At 46.2% G+C, this 13,291-nt stretch overlaps 1 protein-coding gene across 2 annotated transcripts; it reads left to right on the top strand.

Moving 5' to 3' along the window:
- The first annotated feature begins 391 nt into the window (after nt 1-391).
- Nucleotides 392-4,227, top strand: LOC121445679 (homeobox protein Rhox5-like). 2 transcript variants are annotated; one of them, XR_005973985.1, is made up of 4 exons: nt 392-644; nt 838-1,190; nt 1,800-1,845; nt 3,926-4,227. XR_005973985.1 is itself a non-coding variant. In XM_041647829.1 (4 exons), the coding sequence occupies exons 1-2, from the start codon at nt 566-568 to the stop codon at nt 1,179-1,181; spliced, it is 423 nt and encodes a 140-aa protein (XP_041503763.1). In that variant the 5' UTR covers nt 392-565; the 3' UTR covers nt 1,182-1,190; nt 1,800-1,824; nt 3,926-4,227. The 2 variants fall into 2 exon arrangements, 1 of the variants encoding a protein (XP_041503763.1); XM_041647829.1 differs by having other exon boundaries at nt 1,800-1,824.
- The last annotated feature ends 9,064 nt before the right edge of the window (nt 4,228-13,291 follow it).

Genomic DNA, 13,291 nt, shown 5'->3' with positions numbered 1-13,291 from the left:
CAGAGAAACCCTGTCTAGAAACCCCAACAAAACAAAATGAAACAAAACAGCTAAGTCACTTTTCTATGTGGCCATCGGCGTGTGTGAACAGAACTTAGGCCTTCAGGTGTTGGGTCAGAGGATTGCTCTAGTCTTGGTGAGCTATCTCGCCAGGAAAGAGCTGGTACTGAACTGTCTGAATTAACGGGAGGCAAAGAAATACCCGGTGTGACCTCTGGAGACCTTTATGCCTCGCTGCATATTTTACCAAAGTCAGAGCTGTCCGCTGAGCTGTGACCTGGCGTCTCAGGTTTTGCACACCCACATACCCGCATGCTGTCCCCTTCTTGCAGGCACGTCGTGCTCATTACACCCCTAAGCTGCCGCTGCCTCTGTGCCTCGAAGGCTCAACCCACAGGAACCACCGGGGAGCAGAAAGCAGAGCCAACAAGCCTAGGACTGGATACATTGGAAACTAAATTGGGCCTGAGGAGAGCCCTTTCAGGTTGAGGAGCGCAGCTCTCTCATTCTGGTCCCCGGACACCAGCATCAGCAGGAGCGTACGTCCTCATCGACTCATCAGAGTATGGCATCTCAAGGCTGCAGTCGGGCCATCACCTGCTTACTCTGCCTGGGAGTCAAGGAGGACCAGGAAGAGCAGCAGGGTCAGTACCGGTATGGAATTGGTGTTTTAGTGATCGCCGGGAAGCAAATATCCCTGGCAGAAGGGAATGAGCGAAGCAACAGCACCCACCGTCAGCTCACTTTATACATAGCTCTTCAGTGCTTTGTCTCTCCTTTTCGTGCACACTGAGCCCTGATGCCCTGAGCTTTCTCTGGCTGTTTCCTCTTTTGCAGATATGAACGCACAGATGATCTTTCAGGCTGGAGAGGGGAGAGAGAAGAAAGGTGTACGGGGCCAACCTGGAGTGGGAGGAGTGGGAGCAGACAGTGAAGGAGAAGAATTAAAAGGAGAAAAAGGAGGCCCCTTTGGTCCTGATGCTCCAGGTCCTGTGGGTGATGGGAAGAAGAATGGTGGCACCAGCGGAAGTGGCGTGGAGCAAGAGCAAATGGAGCTGGTTGCTGAGGGTACGGAGAGCCAGAAAAGCCTAAAGCCTCCGGAGAGGTCAATGGCCCGCCACCAACTTCGGTTCACCCAGCGGCAGCTGGAGCAATGGGAGACCATTCTCCAGCACAGTTGAGCCAGCAAGGTATGCAGACACGCCTTACCTTGCCCCTAGTGGGCAGTTTTCAGAGAACACATGTTAGTTCAAGGTGATCTTGGTTCTCTCCCAGGGCCCCCTTATCCCCTCTTGAAAGAAAGGCCACCTGGCAACTCTAGACTGCCCAACTCTATCCTCCTGCAAATGGGGGTTGGGGTATGACGAAAGCTAGGGCAGCCGCGAAGGAAACTACTTTCTTGCTGTATTTAAACGAGTCCGGTTAGACTGCAGCAAGGCAAGGTCTTGCCAGAGCAGAGTGAGAAGCCTGAGGTTGGAGTTCTGCCTTTGCTTGAAATTTTATATCTGTTCATCTCTTGATTGCTTTGTGTGTCTTTAAATTACATTGGACCATGATGTATTTTGATGAATGATTTTATTTTTTTGGCTTCCCCTTTAAGTTGGTACCGGGTGGTGGTGGGAGAACTCAGGGTAAATTAAGCCTCAAGGTGGATGCTGCAAACACTGTTGGGGGCAGGAGGAGGGGTTGATAGGACAAACATTGAAGCATGAACATGAAATATACTGTGCCTGCTTTAATTTCATCCACAGGGCCACATACTGAATGTGTTTTGTTTGTTTGTTTGTTTTTCCTTTTAGGAAGGATCTCGCAAGATGGATGGGTGTAAGTGAGTCCTGAATGTAGGTCGGTAATCTGAAAAAAAAAAAAGCCGTTTGGCAGGATAGCCATTCTAAAACTCACCTGAGATCTTGAATACCTTTGTCCTAGATATATTGAGTTGGTGGGCTGTTGTTGAAGTCTCTAGGTTTGGGGAGGGTCTTTAAACTCTGTGGGTACAAAATGGAGTCAGAAAGCCCCAGCATGTGAGAACGTGGCTTCCTAAAGGGAAAAAGAATATTACTGCCCTTTACATAATATTGGGGTAAAGAATGATGTAGAAATCCCCTAAGTTTGACCTGGAGAGATGGCTCCGCCGCTAAAGGCTAGGCTCACAAGCAAAAATAGAAGAAATCACCCAAATTTATGAATCTATGAGCTCTGTGTTATTATTTCCGATAGTAAATTTAAGCATAAATTCTAAGAGGAAGGAGGGAATTTGTAAATCTTCAGCCATTGTAGTGATGGGATGGGGAGAGCATACAATGCCTGCTTCTCCTGGCATTGCTGCTTCAAATTCACTACCTTGCTGGTAAAGCAAAGTAGTGAATGGCAGACCTGAATTTAAATTGTCTGGTACATCTTGGTGTGTCTTCCTGATATATGAAGAGTCCACATATGATGGTGTTTACCCATAATACCACGACCCTGGAGGTGAAGATCAGGAGTTCAAGGCCAGCCTGGGCCACATCAGACCCCGCCTCAAATAAAAGCAGACAGACGCGCACGCCTCAAACCCACACATTTATGTTGGTAGTGAATGTCTTTCTGACATCAGATCGTTTTCCTCATCCCTGTCAGGCATCATGAAGAACTGTTTTGTGTGATTGGTTGATGGTGGGGGCTAAACCTCACTGTGGGTTAAATTCATACCTGTGGTAGTTTGGAATATTTTTTCCATTTTTCTCGGGCAGAGGTAAGTGGATTTGCAGCTCACTGGACTCAGAAGTGGTCGCGTGAGAGCAGGGGAAAGTCCAAGCTGTACAGGAGTTCTTCTGGGAAGAAGGAAAGTAAAAGATTCAAAGGAGCATAGGGATAATGGCATTAGGTGTATCTCTGAGTTCCCTCTTGTGTGCTCACTAACGGAAAGGCCCTGAAGACTGGGGAGGTCGCGTCTCTAGAACACCAGCTGTTCTCAGGCCCCTAAGGCTACGTACATCCCAAGGCTACACTCCAGGCTTAAGCCAGGTTTGGCTCAGGGTGCTCAGGGCACAGTGCGTAGTACGGCATTCGCTTTCTGAGGAGTTCAAAGCAGCCCTGGAATGGAGAAGCTGATAATTGCCAAGCTGCTTTGTCCTGCCCTCAGTTTACCTAGTGTGCTCTCAATGGCCCTCTGAGGGCAGAGTGACCCACATGCCACAAAGAAGGTGAAGGACTGTGTTTTAAAATTCAGACATCTTAACATGAATGTCTCCAAAAGGCTTGTCCCACACCTCGCCTGCTCTGCTTTCTGAGCATCATCAGAACTACATTGTGAAAGTGTCCTGGATGTGAGCGTGGTCCTCATTTTCCTTCCTGGAACAGTTGGTTCTCTTTGTTAATATTGCTATTGCTATTGTGGAGCTCCTGGCCATGAGTAGTGCTGAATTTGCAGGCCACATACTTAAAAGGGAGAAGTGCTCCCTCTAGTGGCCCAGGAGAACGAGGCAGCATTCAGAAAGAGCCCTTTGCCTCACCCTATATACAAACTGAATGGCCAGTATCTACTACAGAGCCTGAAACGTTTCCTGGTGCTCCCTGGGGTTTGCTGAAGGAAGGGCGCAGTGTTTTCCGTCCTAACAGGGTTCTTCTGGCCTTTCCCCTGTAGCTCCGTGATTGGAAGCCAGAGTTCACACACATTGAGCAGTTACTATACCCTCAGTCCCTCACTGAATTAGAACAGCATGAAATGAAGGGCTTCTTTGTATGGACTCTACGATCTCACAAATTGGGTTGAGCCTATAACTCAGGAATAAAGCACTTGTCCTGGCATAGTTGAAGCCCTAGGTTCAATCCCGAGTACCTACCAAAAAATTCAACCAAATGTCAGTTGGGTTTTTTTTGTTTGTTTGTTTTATCCGCATGCTTTTTAGTGTACTAATGCGGTCCCTTATCCTTCCACGTGCAGGACTAATTTAAGATTAGGAGCATTGCACACAGAAAAAATGGGAGGAGGACCAGAAATGCACCATCTGGGCCCTAGAACATCTGTCTCTGAAGATTTCAGTGTCACCCTAGTCCCGGAGCAAGATGGGAATGGCTTCTTCTTGTGCCACCAACATCTCAACTGCCTATGCTGACCACAGCCACCGTTACTTCTCAGCCATTCTTTTAGCAATAAAGAGGCGGATTCTCAATATGTTTGTTCCATTGCCTTTGCGATCTCTAAAATATTGTTGTAAATACCTTAGTGATTCTAGTATTATAGAAATGTCCCTTAAACAGAATAACTAAAAGGTATCCTTTCATAATGTGGCATAATTGAGTTGTCTTCCGTATTCCCTACACATCACAGGAAATCTGCAAATATAGTGATGGATCACACTGACCTACACATCCTCCATTGCCACCCCTTGTCACCCCGCTGCCTTCAACTCACCCCACTGCTGTACATACAAGGAAGGACAGGGCAAGCTCCTGCTGAGAATCAGTGTGTTCCCAGATGGGGCTGAAGTCTGCCACTATTCACATGTGTTTTCCAGTACTGTAAATGACTGGGGTGGGTGGGTTCTCTGATGATGAGCTCAGTAGTCCCGGAGGTAGATGCGTCCAAAGTGGGGTGAGGGCAGTGGGAATAGCCAGCGACCGCCTAAGGCCAGTTACACTCCAAGCTGGGCTCTTGATTGAGCCAGATTTCCAAATCCACCCCTGCGTGGTCCTGGGCACTCAACATTGCTGTTCCCGGTTAGTCTCGGACAAATTGACAAGTGCTTTTGGCGTTATCATTCACATTTTGTCCACTAGCGGTGACAGGCATTCTTGAAATTGTTCCCATTCAGTTCACGAGGAGGTGACACACACTCTCGACACTGTTGTTCAATTTAGTTCATGGCGGGAGGGGGCAAAAGTCACTCTTGACTTTGTCTTTCAAAACCTTTTGTCTGTGAGGGCGCGAAAAAACACTCTTGACATTGTCGTTCCCATCTAGTCTGGTCCATTGTGGGGGGTGCCATGCCTGGACTGGTGGTCCTGGGTTCTATAAGAAAACTAGCTAAGCAACCCATGGGGAGCAAGCCAGTAAGCAGCTCCCCTTCACGACCTCTGCACCCGTTCCTGCCTCCAGGTTCAGCCCGGTGTGAGTTCCTGTCCCGACTTCCTTCACTGGTAGACTCTGATGTGGGGCTGGAAGCCTAATAAATCCCTGTGTCACCAACTTGCTCTGGCCATGGTATTTCATCATAGCAGTAGTCACCCTAGCTAGGACAGTCCACAAGGGGACAACAGGCACTCTTGACATAGCTCCCACGTACTTCACAAGACCGCCCCAGATCCTGGCAAGAGCGACCCAGGCTTGCCTAGAACTGCTTCCAAAGTTTCTTTGGCTTTAGTCAGTTAGACAGTTGTACACGGCAGGTCTTACGGTCACACTGTTACAGGGACCCCCCCCCCCCCCAGAGATGACCACTCAGACCCAGTGTGTAGCCACCTGAAAGCCTTTACTCCAACTGGCTGGGACCACACCCAGGTTTTTGGAGCAGCAGGCAATGGGACATTTCCAGCCTGGACGGAGCACCCGTGCCTGTCAAATGAAGCATGCCCTCGGAGCCCAGCTCAACAGCCATTAGAAAAGACCATAAGATCCAAGAGCATCAGCTCTATGGCAAGCCGAGCCCTATCTGTAATTAGAGGTTTAACCCGGGAAACAGTGTTATCTATGCAAAGAAGGCACTTCCGAGCGCTGACCATCCCCTGTTAAGGAAAAGCTGGAGAAGGCCACAGTGTGCCATCTGTGACACAGAATCACACGGAAGTGGTACTCCACAGGCATCTTGACTTTTTCAGTCCTGTTTAGTCCACAAGGGGGCGCCAAGCAACAGGCACTCTTTTTTTTCTTTTTAAATTTATTTATTTATTAAGGATTTCTGCCTCCTCCCCGCCACCGCCTCCCATTTCCCTCCCCCTCCCCCGATCAAGTCCCCCTCCCTCATCAGCTCGAAGAGCAATCAGGGTTCCCTGTCATAGTTGTACCCCTTTAGTCCATGGCTGTGGGCCAGTGAGGGGGACAACAGGTGTCCTCGATTCTGTCTTCCCCTTTTGCACAACAGGAAGCAATAGGCACTCTGGACATTGTCACCTTTAGTCCACAAGGTGACTTTACATCCAGGACCACAGGATTCTTCCTGAATTAGGAACCACCTATGCCCTCAAACCTGTAATATCTGTGCAAAATTACAAATGTGGTACGTGGGGTCCCTTTGGGAAGTCAGGCAAGCAGGCAAGGTAGGAAGAGAAGCAGTCACTGCCCCTGTGGCTCAGCTGTCACAACAGGAGATGCGCTGGAGAAGTTCACTCATGGAAGGCAGAGCCAGCCAAGAGGGTGGGCATTAGGCCAGGTGCTGCCCAGAGGCGAAAGGATGGAGTCAGAAGGAGCCCTCTGGGATAGGGCTCCAGTTGCCTGCTGCCCGTCCCACCTGCCAGGGGCCCTGCGTGTCAAGTCAGCTCCAAGACCACGTGACTCTGGCAGTGTGAGTCCTGTGCTTCCATGTCTGTCCTTCACATTTCTGAGACTGATGTTCTGGCACGGAAAAATAAGTAAGTGAAAGAGCTTCCTGTTTGGTTTCCATGGTTTCATGAAAAGTGGAGCCTCTTTTGTGCTAAAAAAAGAATGTCACGTGGAACTTTCACAAAACCCTGTTAGCTTTGTCCTTCCCGTAGCAGCTATGAGATGGCAGGTGACCGCCCTCCTTCTGACAGAGAACCATCTAGTGTGCGAAGTAGAGAAACAGTAACATCCCTGGCTGGGGTGTGGTGCTGCCATGGAGCTAAAGGGGAGGGGGAGTTGGCTGGTCCAGTGGTGGTGGGTTATCATCCAAGATAAAGGTGGGCATAGGACAGCAGATCTATTATTGTCACTTGCTTCTCAGTCTGGAGCCTGATGTGTCTGAAAGGGACAGAGAATGGCAGGGTGACAGCACAAGTATTTCCTCTTGTGTTTTGGATACTGTGTGAGTGTGTGTATCTGTGCGTGTGTGTCTGTGTGTGTATCTGTGCGTGTGTGTCTGTGTGTGTATCTGTGCGTGTGTGTCTGTGTGTGTGTCTGTGTGTGTGTCTGTGTGTGTGTCTGTGTGTGCTCGCATATCTGCATGAGCAGATAGACAACAAATAGAAAGGTTTCAATACACTTTAATTCTTAAATCCTGAAATATAAGGAAAATGTAAACGGACTAGTATGGAAAGCGACAGCTATTTAAGCTAGTTCTACAACCAACAATGTCTATAATTTACAATTATGAGGTTTAAAAACAACATCAAAACCCACAAAATATTAAGCTTTTTTAAAAAATAGAGATAAAAAGATATATATTTTTTTGAGACAGACCTTCCCCATGAAGCCCAGGCTAGCCTTGATGTTGTAATCCTCCTGCTTCAACCTCTCAAGTTCACAGATTCATAAATTGATGAAATTTTTACCTGCAATATCAGAGACATGTTTACACTAATGATGCTATTTGTTATTTATCTGTAGTTCAAATGTACCTTACCCACTTCCAATTCATCAAATGCAGTACTAGTGCCTGTTTCAAAATTGGCATATGAAATAACTTGATCTTTTTGATGTTTGAATTTCTGTACACTGGTTCTTTTACTCTTTCCGTTACTGAAGCAACAAATTTGTCAGAGTGAAAAACCTAAGACATCCACTAAAATCAAAGCAGGAGGCAAGCCTGTTATCATCTTGTTGGGAAGAAGTAGTCAAGCAGGGAAACTGATGTTGTGTTTTCATAGATATCTTTTGGGTTGAGACAGGATCTCACTGTGTAGCCCTGGCTGGCCTGAAACTTGCAATGCAGACCAGGCTGACTTTGAACTCACAGAGATCCGCCTGCTGCTGTCCCCCACATGCTGTGATTACAGTCCAGCACAAACAATCTGTGCTCCCACAGACATTTGTATGCATGTCACTACAAAGTCAGGAGGGTGACAGTGCGGAGGGACAGACATATTGACAAGTTTTTACATCAACTAAAAATGATTAAGATGAATTTACTAATAAACTTACTCAGAAAACAATATTCAATGACATGAAAATAAGTAATGAAGTTGAGGGTTCTGCCACAACCACCGCTTTAAGGCAGGGAGCCCACTAACGGGTTTCACTTAAACCCTCTAAGGAGTTAAAGGAAATAGAGTTATATACTTCTGACTCAATGAAAGTTTAAGTTTGCCGAAGCTTTGCTTTGACGAACTGCTGCCTGCCTAGTCATTCAAGCCCCTTTCTCTTGACCGAAGAAGCAAGTGTTTGACAAACTGCCTTGGAGAAATGACCTTGGCTGCCAGCTGCTCAGAGAGTAAATCTTGCTTTTTTCAAGATAACGGGAACTGTACTTGTCTATGTGAAATGGCCAAATTGCCTAGAAAATGTGATTTGAAGAGATTTGAAAACCACAGTTTCTCCCTGGAAACTAGCTTAATTGCTCTGTGTTGACACCCGCTCGACTTCTCCATGTTCAGCGAGCTGCGCAGGTGTTTTCTTCGGCAATGGGGTCTTGCTGTCAGTTTGTGGAGAGGGACATATAGTCTTGGCAACAACCTGAGTTGTTTACTCAATTATATGTAACCCATTCCTGGCGCTGGAAGCTTCTTTTGGTGACAAGAAATGCCCAGTTGGGGTTCTGTCTCCCCCATTTTTGGGCAATTTCATCGTAGATCATCTTCATACATGGACATATTTTTTTCTAGTTCCATCCATTTACTCCACAAATTTCATGATACCATTTTTAAACAGGCAAGTAATATTTTATTTGTAAATATATTGCATTTTCACCCGTTCTTCTGTTGAGGGACATTTAGGGTGCTTCCAGTTTTTGGCTATTATCAATAGAGCAGCAGTGAACATGGCTGAGCAAGCATGCCTGGGGTAGGACAAAGCATCCTTTGACTATATGTCAAGAATAATATAGCTGGCTCTTGAGGTAGATCAATTCCCACCTTCCCAAGGGGCCACCACACTGATTTCCTCGTGGCTGTACAAGTTTGCACTCCCACCAGCAAAGAATAACTGTTCTCCTTATTCCACATCCTCTCCAGCATGAGCTGTCAAGTGCTTTACTGATCTTAGTTACTCTGCCAGGTATAGGCTGGAATCTCAAAGTAGTTTTGATTTGTGTTTCCCTAGCAACAAAGGGTATCAAACATTCATTTGAAGTGTTTCTTAGCCATTTGAGTTTCCTCTCTGGAGAACTCCATTCAGATCTGGACCCCATTTTTAAATCGGGTTATTCGTTTTTCTGATATCTAGTTTACTTTTTGCATTCTTTTAGATTTACTTTTTAAAAAATTTTTCGAGACAATGTTTCTTTGTAGCTTTGGAGTTTGTCCTGGAACTAGCTCTTGTAGACCAGGGTGGTCTCGAACTCACAGAGGCCTGCCTGCTTCTGCCTCCCGAGTGCTGGGATAAAAGGCGTGTGCCACCACGGCCTGGCTAGATTTACTTTTTAATTTTTCTGTGTCTGGGTGCTTTGCCTGCATGTATATCTGTGCACCATGTGCACGCAGTGCAAATTGCTTGGGATTGGAGTTACAGACAGTTGTGGGCTGCCATGGGGGTGCTGAGAATTGAACCTGGGTCTTTTGGAAGAGCAGATAATGTCTATAACCATTGAGCCATCTATCCAGCTCCATCTAGTTTGTTTGTTTTTTAGTTCATTACATATTTTGGATATTATTCCTCTATCAGATGTGGAGTTGGTAAAAAATCTTTCCCCATTCTGTAGGCTGCTGCTTCATCTGGATGATGGTGTCCCTACAGAAATTTTTCAGTTTCATGAGGTTCCATTTATTAATTGTTGATCTTAGTGCCTGTGCATTAAGGTAACAGTGTTTTCTGTTCAAAGGGCCTTTTCCTGTGCCAAAGCCCGTGTGTTTTCTAAGGAGAGGTAGAAATGGGTGGATCCAGACGGTAGGGGAGGTGGGGAGAAACTGGGTAGAATAGAGGGAGAAAAATCGTAATCAGAATATATTACGCGAGAAAAAAAATCTACAGTTAATAAAAGGGGGGAACACCACAGGAAAAAGAAACGTGTTTAATTGCTCAGAAAATGTATCTAGAGGTGGGGTCCTATCCCCAGCTGTATATATGTAAGCGCACACCATTTGAACTCCACTTTTATAAACAATAAACGTTTTCATGTGGGTCTGTCTTCTTGAAGCACTAGCAAGGGTCTTGGTCTGATAGCTAAGGGATTTCTGCTGTAGTCTCCGAGTGGTTGGGCAAATCACTTGCTGGCCTGGGTCATGTTCCCATAACAACAGAATGCATAAGTGCAGAGAAAAACAAAGGACACAGAAACTTTCTACGTGTTTGAGAAAAAAATTAAAATATTAAAGGTAAAATTTCCAACAAAATTTTAACAGAAGAGAAAGAGAAAAAGCAGGAGATCCAAGAAACAATTCAGTTTGAAAAAGATGCATTTTGATCCCAAAACGCATTGCTCTCATGAAGCAGTCTCTGCTTCTTTAGGGTTCTCAGATCTCCTTAGCCTGCTGTTTGATCTTCTGAGGCTATTTTCTCAAGACATCCTCAAGCTACTTGTTTGAAACAGACCGCAAAGTGTGTCAGAAAAGGGTTTTTAAGCCAACCAATTTTGGGAACCTGGAAGATCATTCAAACTTGCTCTTGCAACACTGAACTTGCGGGGGGGGGGGACATTGCCTTTCCCACACCAACCCCTCCTGTTCCCTTCATGTACCCCTTGCCTGCTTACCTCGGATGGCGCATGGTTGGAATTATGGTTGTTCCATTATAGATGATACCATGCCTATACACAAGCAGGGTAGAATTTCACACTCTGTACTCCACTGTCTACTTTCAGCAATTACGATGTCTAGCCAATAGGATTCTACTGGCACCCTACCAAAATAGCCAACCCCTAGATTTACCCTGGAATATTTTTAGATGGGTCCAAAAATCACAGTGTTTCGTCATCTCTGAAATATAGACCCTCTCGTCATGTTTGTCATAGCAGAACGTGAAAGTGTCATAGAGAATGCCTCATTGCACATACCCATGTTAAACATGCAGAGATGCTTTAATTTACGTATCTACCATGATCCTGATCTAAAAGTCCATTCCGTGCAACTGCCCTCATCTGACTTCCTCCACTGTCTTTACAGCAGAGCGCTGGTTTGGGAGAGTAAGGAACATCAGCATTCCATTTGTGTTCTGTAGGAAACACATACTTGTATAATACCTTTGTTCTTTGTGCTTTTCTAGGGGTTTGAAGTATGTATGAATTATTTTTGTCTTTATAGTGCCACATAAATTGCAATTTCTTACTCTTAAGATTTGATGAATGGCGCAGCGGAGATACACTGGTTAAGTGGCTTGAAATATAATATCCCTTACTGTGTGCTGGATGTCTTGGAATTTGCTATATGTACCTGAGTAGTCTTTCTTTCTTTCTTTCTTTCTTTCTTTCTTTCTTTCTTTCTTTCTTTCTTTCTTTCTTTCTTTCTTTCTTTCTTTCTTTCTTTCTTTCTTTCTTTCTTTCTTTCTTCTTTCTTTCTTTCTTTCTTTTTTTTTGGATTTTTCGAGACAGGGTTTCTCTGTGGCTTTGGAGCCTGTCCTGGAACTAGCTCTTGTAGACCAGGCTGGTCTCGAGCTCACAGAGATCCGCCTGCCTCTGTCTCCCGAGTGCTGGGATTAAAGGCGTGCGCCACCACGAGTAGCTCTTTCTAAAGCCAAAAGAAATCAGGTTTTCAAGCAGCAAGATCTCTAGCACACCATTCCAAGTCTCAGAGTAACTGATACCCAGGTTAGAAATAAATAGCTGCTATACTTTGCTTCAGCTTCAGTCTGCCAAACATCGATTCAGTGATATGCCAGGATTTTCTTCCTCCAGACTTCTCCACTGCCATGGGCAATCATTCTTTCTTCTTACAATCTCGTACATTTCTTCACAACACACTGCCTACTCCATGTCAAAAGAATGCTTGATTGACCCCCAAAATCCAAAACCCATGTCATAGCCATCTTCCATATCCGTATGTGAGCCCTGGGAGATGACTGCATTGCTGATCAAGGCACATGTCCTGGGCTCTTCCGGGAGTAGCTCCTAGCAGAAGACGCCCAGAGCTGAGGAAATCCAGCTTCAGTTCTCTCCTGAGCGCCTTGCTAGCCCCACGGCACGAGGCTGGGTCCAGAAACCCTGAACTTGTGGAACTCATAGAGGATCTGGTATGCTACTACCTGGGTGCTGAACAGTTCTGGTAGTCTGTGATCATCCAGGCCCCTACGCTGAGCTGCTCAGCGCAAGCCTCCGTTCACGTCACGTGATCGGCTTAGGCCTCTAGTGTATGAGGCCAGGTTCCTGCTTTAGTGCAGCTGCCGGATCCTGAGCACCAGGAATCACTGGCCAGAAGCTACATGTCCATCAGTGTTTTTGAGATAGCTACTACAGTAGCTCCCAAGGACCACGTCACACTGCCCCCGTCACCTTTCTATTCCTAAATCGAGCATTCCATCAGGGAGGGAAGAGTTCCTCTTGGTTTAGTAGGCTGAATATCATAGCAGGCAAACACGAAAATCTACAGCCCACTGTGATTTCCAGGTAGTGCATTTCCTCAGGGCTGCCTGGGATGGGAAAGTTACCACCGTATCTCTTCCTTCAGCTCTTCCTTCAGGGTACCACACTGTGCGGAGCTCCAAGAATTAATTACATGGTCTCTGTTCTTCTACCAGTTAGCTTTGTCAGACAATGTGTGCCAGTCTGAGAAGGAAGGCTCACCGGAGGGATTGTTTGGATCAGATTGACCTGTGGCCCCGTTTGTAGTGGGATGGCCTTGATTGTGAATTGGCAGAGGAAGGCCCATCCCTCTGGGGGTTGTTACCATCTCTGGGGCCCGTGTTGTTGAGCCGTGTAAGAAAGCCTGCAAATGAGCCAGCAGGCAACCTCCCTCCATTGCTTCTGCTTCAAGGCTCTGCTTGACTTCCAGCCCTGACTGCTCTCACTGATGGACTGGATACCCTATGAGTTGCTTTTGGTCTGAGTATTTTATCATGGCAAACAGAAAGGAAACTCGAACATGCTCCTCTTACAGCAGAGGGCAGTGTGGAACTGTGACCACACAGGAGGCGTCTAGCCTCAGCGTGAGGCTGACTGTTGATCTGGATGGAAGTGCTGCAATGTCAGAGGCCTTTGTGCTTGCTTCTCACGTTTAATGTTTTATTTATAAGTTTACAGGGGGTACTGGAGTTCAGTCTGAAGAGAGGCGATGAAAACATGCTAGAGAAGGAGGTAATGGAGTATGACAGCTGGTCTGTGTTTGTATGTGT

Source organism: Microtus oregoni, unplaced genomic scaffold, assembly GCF_018167655.1.
Source record: "Microtus oregoni isolate MIOR12 unplaced genomic scaffold, Mior012 000268F_ref0000432, whole genome shotgun sequence".
NCBI classification, from domain to species: Eukaryota; Metazoa; Chordata; class Mammalia; order Rodentia; family Cricetidae; genus Microtus; species Microtus oregoni.
The sequence above is the reverse complement of the archived record's forward strand: the minus strand, read 5'-3'. Positions and strand labels throughout refer to the sequence as shown.